Source organism: Stegostoma tigrinum, chromosome 4, assembly GCF_030684315.1.
Source record: "Stegostoma tigrinum isolate sSteTig4 chromosome 4, sSteTig4.hap1, whole genome shotgun sequence".
Lineage (NCBI taxonomy): Eukaryota > Metazoa > Chordata > Chondrichthyes > Orectolobiformes > Stegostomatidae > Stegostoma > Stegostoma tigrinum.
In genome coordinates, this window is record NC_081357.1 from 126,238,174 (window position 1) to 126,250,872 (window position 12,699).

At 39.0% G+C, this 12,699-nt stretch overlaps 1 protein-coding gene across 2 annotated transcripts in view; it reads left to right on the forward strand.

Annotated features, from left to right (window-relative positions):
* The window catches only part of LOC125452929 (protein LYRIC-like), an 87,748-nt gene that overhangs the window by 42,110 nt on the left and 32,939 nt on the right, over positions 1-12,699 (forward strand). For both annotated transcript variants that reach the window (XM_059645649.1, XM_059645648.1), the window contains exons 5-6: positions 8,497-8,742; positions 11,319-11,393. In XM_059645649.1, the coding sequence (XP_059501632.1) occupies positions 8,497-8,742; positions 11,319-11,393 (321 nt within the window). The remainder of the gene's footprint in view (positions 1-8,496; positions 8,743-11,318; positions 11,394-12,699) is intronic.

Genomic DNA, 12,699 nt, shown 5'->3' on the forward strand with positions numbered 1-12,699 from the left:
ATTTTACAGCTGATGTATTTGACTGTACTTGAAATCTTAAAACTGTGACTGTGTGGACTGATGATACTGTAATAGATAGCTACAGTTGTCATGTCTTGTATTCTGATCTGGATTGAAACTGATTGATTGGAATAGAATCCTCTAGCCTAATACATGCAGTGTTTGCACAGTTCTACAGACAGTTACATTTAGAGGTCAACAGTTTGATATCAATAATAGTGTTGAGCTGGATGTTAGCATGTTTTTGTCAAGCTCTAGAACAGTATAAATTAGCCATAAAAGAATGCATTAATAGATAGTAAAAAGTTATCTTTAAGACAGGGCAAAACCTTTAAGATATACAAATTGATAGTAGGAATCTGAATCAAAGGGAATAAGGGAGGCCCAGCGTTCAGTCAGTACCTGAAAGAGAAAGACAAGCCAGCCTTTCAGTTGAGATTTTTCTTCATCTACAATTAATACTTACCATTTCAACCCATGCAACATGGAATTTTACCCAAAACATTAGTCTGTCTTCTACTTTCAGGAGCTGTCCACCTGCAGAATTTTATATTATGTTTCTCTATTGTAAGCACTTGCAGATAATGCCCTCAAACACCACTGAAGGGTGAATACTTCTGGGAATAAGATTGGTCTGTCCTCTCTGATATGTTTTGGAATAAAACTTGTCCTTACTAGAATTTCCTCTGAGTGGCCCCAGAGTTATATCAACTTTTTGCACTGACTGTACATAACCCAGTTTATTAAAATGATAAAACTAAACCAGAACAAGTTTCAAATCTCATCGTTGGCTTGTGATCCACCTTAATGAATGGAATTGTGAATGAGGTCACTGGTAACCAATAACATTTTGGCTGCATTATGTTAATGGAACATGCCTATCATCGTAAAGGCTTTTTATCAAGATGTTTGATTGAAAGTCTTCACAGAAGAACCTTTCACCGCAGATAAGGTTTAAAATAAAGTAGATGATTTTGGCAGTGCCAATTCCTGTGCTGAAATATAAACAGAAAATATTGGAGAAATTCAGCAGGTCTGCTAGCATCTGTAGAGAGAGTAACAGATGTAGCATTTCAAATCTGATAAGACTTTTCTGAACAGTGCTTCCAAACCTGCTGAATTTCTTCAGCAATTTCTGTTTTTGTTTCAGATTTCCAGCATCTGCAGCACTTTGATTTTACTGTGCTGAAAAATACATACAGCCTCACTGTCATGATGAGGATCTATATTTTGGCTGAGGAAATGGGATTCTGGAGACAGGGTCATTTTTGTGACGCGATCTTGTCCTCAACAGAAAGCGGGCAAAGCTTCTGATTCTGGTGCCGGCAAGATTTTGATTGTTGGGGTTTGGAAATGAAGCCTGTTTAGTGGCATAGTGAAGCAGGAATAGAGGCAGAATTCCACGGAATCAGAGAATGTATTGTAACTTCATGCTCCATTTTAGCTACAGTTTTGGAGATAATTGTCATGTGAAGTACAATGTAAATTATGGATTTATAGTGACGTTATGCTCTGTGTACAGTATCTTTATTTGTGGTTATATTTATTTTAATTTAAAATGCTTTCTGCATTGTAAATAGCATTATTTATTTGTGACACAAAGCACTGGCCAGTGTTGAATCATGTTGTGTTTATATGCCATCGTATTAACGAAATCCTGTCACCAGCAGTTGAACAGTGTCATTGCACAAGCTTATCCTTGCATTGGTAAGCCATGCAAACTATGATAAACTCAATAGTTTTTAAAAAAAAAGGTTCCTTGCACTTGCGGTCTCTCCCCTATAATGCAGCATTCATTATCTGCTGGTATAAACATCCTTGAAACCTCTACAAATATTGCTGGATGTGAATTTTTTGCTTTTTGTGCCTGTTCTTAACCTTGCACAGTTGAACATGTATTCAGCAGCAGGAGGGTCTGGATGTCTACCCCCCCAACCAACCCAGTCAAAGATACCTGTAAGTTAGTTATTGTTTAATTTTTGTTTTGTCCTTTGCTTTGTGTAATGGTGCTTTCTATAGTTGTTTTAAGTTGCAAAAAGCTGTAATGCACATGGTGAAGGAAGTTGACCTCTTGACTTCTGTGTAAACCAGTTGCTCCCAAATATCTTCCACAAATGACAGTGAATACTGAATCAGTTGTTAATTTTAAATCTGAGATTGGTAAGTATTTTGTTAAGCAAAGATATTGAGAGATATGAGTCAAAGGCAAGTAAATGGAGTTAGGCCACAGATCAGCCATGATGTCATTGCAATGTTGGAGCAGGCTTGACAGATTGAATGGCCTGCTAACGTATATTCCGATGTACAGGTGGGCATGCTGTCACTTTTAATACTGAGCTGGAATTCTGTTAGATAATGATGTTAGGCGATATGGGATATAAGTGAGTTGTAAGAAGGTTATGTGAAGTTAGATCAATCATGGTCTCATGTTCCATACCCACCTGCCGATTCTTGGTGCATAACCTTGCCAGTTTTGATAGTATGAGTGCATTTCCAAATATTTTGGGAGTTTCTATCTCCGCAGATCTGAATGGTAGTGAGTTTCAGACTCCCGCCAGTTGCTCAGTGAAAAAGAATTCTCATCAATTTCTCACTAATCCACGTACCAATTGCTTTAAACGTATATCCCATGGCACTGATCTGTCTTGTAAAGGAAGTAGATGCTTTCTGTCCAGTCTATTGAGTTATATCTTTATATACCTCAATTACATCTTTGCTAAGCCTCATTGTTCCTCAGTAAACCATCCAAGCCTATCAAATCTTCCCTCGTTGCTAAAGTTCCCCATTCCTAGCAACATCTTTACAAGTTTCTTTTTGTACCTTCTCTGGTGTAATCATATTTTTCCTGTCATACAATAAGCAGAACTGTCTGTAGTACTCTAGCTGCAGCCTAACTAGCATCTTCTACGCCAGTGCTGCTAAATTTGCTGAGCTTGTCCAGCATGTCCAGTTTTTATTTTCAATCTCAGATCAACATTCCAGCAATAAAACTGAAGATGTGTGTTCCAGAACCTGCTGCTCCCACAATCACATTGTTCCAGTACAGCTATAACACTGGCATTTACCCGACAATGTGGAAATGGCCAAGATTTGTCCTGTCTCATGATGCATGACAAATCCTATTTAGCCAATTATCTCTCCATCAGTCTACTGTTTGTCATTAGTAAAGTGATGGAAGGTGACATCAATGACGTGATCAAGCACTATCATCAAATAGCAATTCAGATGCTAGGAATACTGCAGTGAGTAACTCACCACTTGATTTCCCAAAACTTGTTCACCATCTCCAAGGCACAAGTCAAGAATGCAATGGAAGACTCCACATGTCTTCTTCCTATTTCAGTTTGTCTTTGAATTCTGTTCAGTGATTATCTACTGAAATGCCTTGTAACATGAGCTGTTGTTGCAGCCAGCACTACCTACAGAAATAACCACACCAGGCCAACAGAAGAAATACTGGGTAATTCTAGTGGGGCATGTCACAGTGATGGTCAAACAACAATCTCAACTTTACTTTCTCCCTTAACTTTAATCCCAAATAAATTTCCTTAAGTACTTTTCTTATCCAACGAAAACAAATCCAACTTCCTTAAGCGTTGTTAACATTTTAATAGTTTGATTGCCTCTTTTCCTCTCAAGAAGAATTTTATCTGGCTAGGTGAAGTGAACCACACCCAGTATCACTGCTCTTTTTGATGTAGACTCTGTTCATTTCCTTTCAAATTAGATCTAGTTTCCCTTTACTTTGACATTTGCCAATTGTCTGTAAAATGGTAAGATTAAAAATAGAAAGTAAAAATACTAAATATGTAAGAATCTAAAATATAATTTGAAATACGGAGCAAGTTTGACAGAATGTCTGAAGAGAGTTAATAAGAGATAGTGTTCCAGGGCAGTGACCTTTTTGAGTATTATTGGGTTGCTATGAGTACTTTACTACCTCAGTTACTGAATAATGGTAGATGATTGTATAAAAGTACACACATGCACTGCATTTGTAAATTGTATGATGTATTTATGACAATTTCTACTCTGACCAGTACATATATAGTAAAATTGGGTGTCACTATTAGCCACGCCTCGTGCTTGTCAGCAATTTCTTTTATAAGGTAATGTTGTCAAGGAGCTAGAGAATAAACTCCTTCCCTAAAGGCTAACTAGAAAAGAACTAAGAATCGTATAAAAATTTAATGCAATGCCATGTATGTGAAGGGTTAATGTGCAAGAAGAATGCTACTGTTTGACATAACATCTGGAAATTGAGATTAATACAGACTGACTACATTGTTGAATTGATATATAATATTTTGGATCTTTTTCTCAAGACCTTTAATTCTCCTGGGAGGATGAGCTGGCCAGTTATCATCACTTCACATATCTTTAATTGAAAATGCATTTTTAGATGTTATCATGCTTGAAGGCCTAGTAACTCACTTCTGGTGGAAGGGGAAATGAGGTTTTGTTCCACAGCAAATTTTGACAGCAGTGATGAGTTTGAAGGCTGAGCAGAGATAAGAATAGCTGCATGAGAAAATCATGGTTTACTGTGTTTACATGATTGATAATAGCAGCCAGAGACATCATCCTCTTTGAACTGATATCTAACTTTGTTTCACAGGAAGTTTTAACAGGTACTTATCTTTTGCAGTCAATTTTTAATATTCAAATTTGTTGCTGCTGGCACATCCTAACGGGAGGCATTACGAATGGCAGTGTTGACCATAAATTGTTCTGATTGACCTTGATTCTCTGGATTACCGAGCAATTGTAGATATGGCATAAGATAACCTATGTGCTTTCATTCTGTCTCAGTTGCTGGATGTCAAGAAAAAGGAGCGGAAGAAATATAATCCATGAAATGCTGTTGTATACCTCAGTTAACAGGAAGTGAGGTTACATACTACAGCTATTAACTAAATACGACCAAGTATTGACTGCTGTTATTATGTAAAATCAGTCATGCAGTTGCATGCAGATTTCCATTCACATAAATACAAAATCAGGAGAAAGCCATTCAATCGCTTGAGCCTTTTACTGCCATTTCAATCTCCTGAGGATCTCCAAAAAAATTGGTAAATTGGTGAAATGGACAGATAGTTATATTAATTTTGTAACTCTTCACAGACACTTGGAATATTGCGTGCAGTTCTGGTCGCCCCATTGCAGGAAGGATGTGGAAGCATTGGAAAAGGTGCAGAGGAGATTTACCAGGATGTTGCCTGGTCTGGAGCGAAAGACTTATGAAGAAAGGCTGAGGGACTTGGGTCTGTTCTCATTGGAGAGAAGAAGGCCAAGAGGGGATTTAATAGAGACATTCAAGATGACCAGAGGATTAGATAGGGTGGACAGTGAGAGTCTTGTTCCAAGGATGATGACGTCAGCTTTACGAGGGGGCATAGCTGCAAATTGAGGGGTGACAGATTTAAAACAGATGTCAGAGGCAGGTTCTTCACTCGGAGAGTGGTAAGGGCGTGGAACGCCCCACCTGCCAATGTAGTTAACACAGCCACATTAGGGGGATTTAAACAGTCCTTGGATAAGCATATGGATGATGATGATGATGGGATAGTGTAATGGGATGGGCTTAGATTAGTTCACAGGTTGGCACAACACCGAGGGCCGAAGGGCCTGTTCTGCGCTGTATTGTTCTATGTTCTGTGCTCTATGTTCTATACTGACAAACCTGCTGAGCATTTCCAGTTTTATTTCTGGCCTCTTAACATCTGTAATATTGTGCTTTCTTAATTTTTATTCAACAATATTACAGACATTCGGTAGGTTTCAAAGCCAAAGCAGATGATGCTTGATACAGGAAAGTGTGACGTGATGCACTTTGATAGGAAGAGCATTTTAAATAGGAGTAAAATTCAAAAGAGGATGTAGGAACAGAGAAAACTGGGTCACAGATAATTAAAGGTGACAGGACGGGTGGAGAGAAGTTAATAATGCATACAGTGTCCTTGGTTTTTAATAACAGGGGCACTGAATACAAGAGCGCATAAGGCAATGTTGAACTTGTATGACACACTCGTTAGACCTCGGCTGGCATATTGTGTACAGTTGTAGGCGCCACATTATAGGAAAGATGTGAATACGTTGGAGACATTGCAGAAGCGATTTACAAGAATGGTTCCAGGATGAAAAGAGTTGATTTATCAGGATAGATTGAAGATGTTGGGACTAATCACCTTGGAGTGAAGAAGGCTAAGAGGAAATTTCATGGAATTTTCAAACAAACAGCTGGATAGATTGGGTAGGGAGAGAGATAATGAGAACTGCAGATGAGGGGCCTAGGCCCAAAATGTCAGCTATGTGCTCCTAAGATGTTCTTTGGCCTGCTGTGTTCATCCAGCTCTACACTTTGTTATCTTAGAGTAGGTAGGGGGAAGCTTTTTCCACACATAAAAGGAACAGCAGCAAAAGAGCATAGATTTAAACTGATGTGCAAGCAGTGTAACAATGATGTGAAAATAAAACTTTTTACTCAGTGAGTAGCTAGGATATGGATGTGCACTGTCTGGAAATGTGGTGGAGGCAGTTGAGGCATTCAGGATTGGATAATTGTATTGGATGAATATTAGGATAAAAATAGTGTGCCAGAGGATAAGGGAAGAAACAGGAAATTGTCACTAGGTAATCCATACCTCCAGTCCATTTATCTGCATTTGATCCATGCCCCTTCGACTTTTATTGTAGAGAAATGCTATCAGTTTCAATCTGGAACATCTCAATGGGTCTTTTGGGATAAGAATCATACATTTCCCTGAATTGTGTGAGAAGCATGTAGTGATTGCACTTTGTAATTTTCAACAAAGCGTTTTGGACCTCCGAATTTAATGCTGTCTGAAAACTTGGATCTATAACTATCAATGACTCGTTAAAGGAATAATCATGGCTTGAGACATACAGGAGTGTTTACATATGTATAAAGCTGAGGCCCCGTGTGTATGTTGGGAAACAACACTTCTCACATTCTGCAAATCACCATACATTCCCTTTATCCCTATTCTCTATATCCTACAACTACTTATCACACCATGTTACATTCAGTTTTAATATTAACTAGGGTATCAGATGCTTTCCATATCTGCAAATAAACACCACTCTTGTTTCTTTTCATGTGATGTGAGTATTGCGAGCTTGATGAGGCTAGGGTAATTGTTGCACATTCCTAGTTGCCCTCAGGAAGGACATTCCCTTGTCCTCGATCTGATATCCTCAAAAACGTCAGCTGGGTTAGTCAACCCCTACCCAAACACACGTACGTTCATCAGAACGTTTTTTTAGAACCTGGTGAAAATTGTGTAAGTTGGCTTGAAAAATTAAGTACTCATAACTACACTGCCCTGGTTTTTCTGCTTTTGATAGTAAAAATTCACAATTTTTTGTGCTCCATAACCTGATATGATAAAACGCATTAATCCAAGATGCTTTTATTTAATGGCCAGGAAGCAGAAAATAAGCAGTTGTACAGCACAGAAACACACCCTTTGGTCCAAACAGTCCATGCCAACCATAATCCCAAACTAAACTAGTCCCACTTGCCCAAACTCAACCCATGTAGTTCCAAAAATTTCTTATTCATGTATTTATCTAAATGCCTTTTAAATATTGTAACTGTACCTGCATCCACCACTTACTCTGGAGGTTCATTCCACACACGAACCACTCTGCGTGTTTAAAAAAATTGCTCCTTTTCTCTTTTTTAAATCTTTCTCTCCTCACCTTAAAAATATGCCCCATTATCTTGAAATCCCCCCACGTTAGGAAAAAGATGCCTGCAATTCACCTTATCTATGCTCCTCATGATTTTATAAACCTCTATCACTCACTCTTCTATGCTGCTGTCAAAAAGCCTATCCAGGCTGTCCTTATAACTGAGACCCTCCATTCCTGGCAAGTTCCTGGTAAAGCTTTCTTTTCTGAACCCTCTCCAGCTTCATAATATCCTTCCTACAACAGGGCAACCAGAACTGGACACAGTATTCCTGAAGAGACCTCATCATGTCTTGTGCAACCTCAACATCCCATTCTAGCTCCTATATTCAGAATTGTGAGCAATGAAGGCAAGTGCGCTAAACAACATTGGGCAAATGTGTGTTGTGAGATTTGCACTCGCCGGGAAGATTAGGAGCAAAGGCACAAGCCTGTAACAGATTTGCAGTTTTCTAAGACGCTTAGGCATTTTTCTAAGAATACTTATATTACCCTGCAAAAAGGATTTTCAGGAAATTTTCCTAAAAAGAATTGGTCAAAATAGTGCCCAGAATGATGAAAAATTTGTGGCTGTGTCGTTTCAGGTTAGTCTAGAATGTTTGAACATTGGCCTCAAATTGACTGATTCACATTTTTGATATCCACTGCATAAACAGGATATCTTTCATAATTATACATCTGCCCTTTAAACTAGACAATTTGTTTTATAATTAATTGAAATTGTTTCTAAAATATTGCAAATGATATTTAGCCAACTGTTATTTTATCACTGTTTTCTAGAGACCACTGCATGGAAGGCTTCATCTGATTCATTAGCTGATACAGTTTCCAGCTGGAATGAGGCCACTGACAAAGCCGTCACGTGGCAATTCACGGGGGGAGGAGATGCAAGCTCTGTGGCATGGGGACCCTCAGACAGACCAATGACTACCTCAGGTTGGGGAGTGACAACCAAGGACTTGAGTAGTAGTGGAATTGACTGGGACACTGCAGATTCTGCTGAGCAGGACATCTTCGCTAATATAGGTCAGTATTCTTAGAATTATTTACAAATGCAGTAAAAGCCAAGGAATGAATGAAGCAGTGGATTAAAACAATAACTCAAACACATGGGCTAAACTGATGTGGAAAAAATCCTCCTTGTACTGAGGATTAGGAGCTCAAGTGATTAAGGATGAGTAGTCTCCAAATTGCCCCAAGTTTGACTACAGGCAGAAAAAAACTATCCACAGTGAAACACATGGAAGTGTTGAGAGCGAAAGTCTTTGCCTTCCTCTCTGCCACCCTGTTCACCAACACCTCCAAGTCCCTTTCTGTGAATTGTGTGATTTCCTTCTTAGCCATATAGGAGTATAGAAGCTCAAATACCATTGTGTAAGAGGTAGTCCCTGGCATGTAGCATTTGAGCATTGTGCAGCCGGACTTTAAATATGTTGCCAGATGTGTGAAAATCCACAAAGGTCCAGGCTTTGGCATGTGGCTCAGTGTCTCTGGCTGCAAGAAGCCTGAGAGTCCAATTGCATAATAAATGTGGAGAAGAATGGCAAATTGCCAGAGAAGAGTCACATTGCATAGCAGACTGGACACCATGAATGCCCCGCAACAAAACACTTTAGCTACAAATAGGAAAATTTCATTCACTGATGAGAAACTTACCTAACCCATGTTAAGTGTTTGTGGGATTGCACCTGCCAAAATTGATAAGTCATGACAGGGAAGAACAAGAGATGCCACAGTTATGATCTGGTACCGTCAGACATTCCTGTAACTGACTTAATATTAGATTTGATCTTTGGTACTCAGAACTGGAGGGTGCTTTCTACAGTGTGTATGTTTTATTACAGTTATACAACACAAAAAGCAAAAGGATGAAAATACAAAGTTTAAACTTACATCATTTTAAAATAAGAGAAATGCACCTCTTAACATCCCTACGCCTTTGAGGAGGTCAATGTCTTTTGATAGTGTAAGCTTACCTTGTCTCACTTTATAAGATTTTTCACCTTTTATGTACTTTATATCTGCCTTATGTAATGAAGTCACCCATAAAATAGGACTTTTGTGCCTGTGTGTCAAGCAGCCTGCTAACCACTCATACATTCCGTGACACACTCACTCCCAATTCAACATAGGCTGTCCACTATCTACAACGTACGAGCCTGTAATGTAATGGATTACTGCCCACTTGCCTGGTTGAGTGCGGTTTTGACAACACACAAGAAACTCGACATCATGCAGCCAAAGTACCCTATCCATTCACTTTTCCATCACTGCACACATTGGTACTTGTCGTGCCTCTTTTGACAGCATCTTCCAAACCCGCAACTGCTACCGCTTAACAAAAGAACGGAAACACCATCCTGATCTTTAATTTATTGCTGCTGTTTCACTGTCAACGAGTCACAAAACTGGAAATCCCTTTTCACACCACATGGACTGAATTTTGTGCAGGAGCTGGGAATAAAAGTGAGAGAGGAAGAGATGGAAGAGAAATACTAAGAGAAGCTGGTGACTTGCATTGTTAGATTAATAGCTTATAGTAAGTATTATCAGTAAGATACGTAATCTTTTTATTTGAGATTACGACAGAAAATCTGAAAGAACATAGACAGATTTGGCCAATATTTATAGAATTTGACTTTGCATTTCCACTTAATATATTGAGTTTTCAGGATGTAGGTGTCTTACAAGTGAACATGTTGGGTGATTTCATGTGTACTCTTCCTTATTAATATTACAATATTAAGAGCTTTGTAAACTATTTGTAAAATAAATAAAAGTCACCATCATCTCAGAGAGGAATACAGAGATGCACTGTCGTGTAACCTGGGGGTCACCGCAACTCAGGTGAGGGGAGAGATTGAGAAGGAGAGTCCTTCATGGTAACCTCAGTCAGTCTGAAAATTAAATCCACGTTATTGGCATCCGTCTGCTTCACAAACCAGTTGTTCAACTAACTGATCTAACCAACCTCTGATAATTGTATTTAGAAGATTTTATGTCAAAAAAAACTCATCAGAAAGCTTAAAACAAAACACAGAACCACAGATGCTGAAGATCTGAAACAGAAGAAAAATTTCCGGAGAAACTCATCAGGTCAGGCATTATGTGTGGAAACAGAAATAGAGTTAACATTTTGAATCTGGTGACCTTTCTTCAGAACTGTATACAAAATGCTAACTCTGTTTTCTCTTCACAAATGCTGCCAGACCTGCTGATTTTCTCCAGCAACTTCTATTTTAATCTGCACGCTTGTTTACAAATAAGAATTTGATTGTACCTCTAAATTGCTTAGGTCTATGGTACATTGAAATGCAGAATCATTAAATGTTACAGGTTTTCAAGGGCTGTTTTCCCTGATAAGACATCCTTAACAACAAGTGACACTCGTGATGAGAGCTGGTTGGAAAATGGGAATGTGCCACAGCCTTGATTTAATAAAGAGTTATTTCTGCAAGCAGACAATGCTTGATTGGAGAATGAGCCCTTTTATAAGCACTTCTATTCCAATCACAGTGCAATGAAAAATTCCAAACCTGGTCATTTGAGGATCAGCTGTTTTGTTGTTTTGTCTTGAATTGATCTTGCTGATTTGTGTTTAGGTACATGGGAAAACAAGACAGGTGTTAGAAGCCCTCCTGTGACCTTTGGAGCATTTACTGATCCTCCCGAAGCAAGTAAGTGACCAAGAACACTCCTGTCAATATGCTATATTCATTTCATTGCCTGTAGTGAGCTATATTGAACTGGTTTATAAATAGAGATTGCTGAATTTTCGTCAGTATATTATAGAACACTAATGCAGTTGAGTTTAGATTATGCCATTAATTGAGAAGATAATGAAATTTTGATAACTTTCATAAATAGCATCAACAACAGCTTCCTTATCATGAGTTTCTCGTGCCATGTGATGCTCGACTCCATAGAGGACTTTATTGATCTATCACCACACAGCATATCAGTTGTTTTTAATACAGCAACTCATTGCATTTGAATCTACCGCATTAGACGGTAAACCCCAACTTCCAGTGACAAAAACAGAGTTGCTGCAAAAGATCAGCATGTCTGGCAGCATCTATGCAGGAAAAAACAGAGTTAATATTTTGAGTCTGGTGACTCTTCCTCAATTTCCAAGGCTCCACTTGTGACCTCAAGCCTTTCTGGGGGTAAGCTTGGGTTCAAAAATGGACCCCAATTTTGTGTGCTAAATATTCCAGTATGCAGTTTTGGAAGGAGCAAAGCATCAGTGCTGTTAAAGAAAGCAGTTTAAGTAAACAACTTAAGTTGGGTCCCTCATTAAATTTCATGATTCTGGGCCATGCTGTGGCCTAGAATGTGCAGTCACTCATTTCAAATTGGCTAGAGCTAATTAGACTGGGCATGGGCTTTCGGACATCACTGAAAAAAACTGTCCAGAAGCTGGTATTCCATCACCGAGTTACCTTTTACTTGCATGTGGAGAGTCCTTGACACTGATCCAGCTCCCTTAGAGCTAGCTTTCAGAGTGCACAGGATGTTGGAGGGTCAGGGATGTAGTGATTGTAACATGATCAGCCAAATGGACCTCTCAGAATGGGTTCCCCGATTGGACCAGAATAACAGCCCCAGTCAGGTATCCCTGGTGAACCTCTTCTGAACCGTATCCAGCTTAATAATATCCTTCTTATACAGGGTGACCAGAACTAGACACAGTAGTCCAGAAGAGACCTCACCAGCAGCCTGCGCGACCTTAACATCGCATCCCAACTCCTATACTCAAAGTTCTGAGTAATGAAGGCAATCATGCTAAATACCTTCTTAACCATCCTATCTAAATGAGATGCAAACTTCAATGAATTATGTACTTGAACCCTTGGATCTCTGTTCTACAACACTACCCAAAGCTCTACTTCTAATTCCATAGGTCCTGTCCTTGTTTGTCCTACGATAATGCAGTGTTTTGCATTTATGTAAACTCCATCTGCCACTGTTCAGCTCATTGAT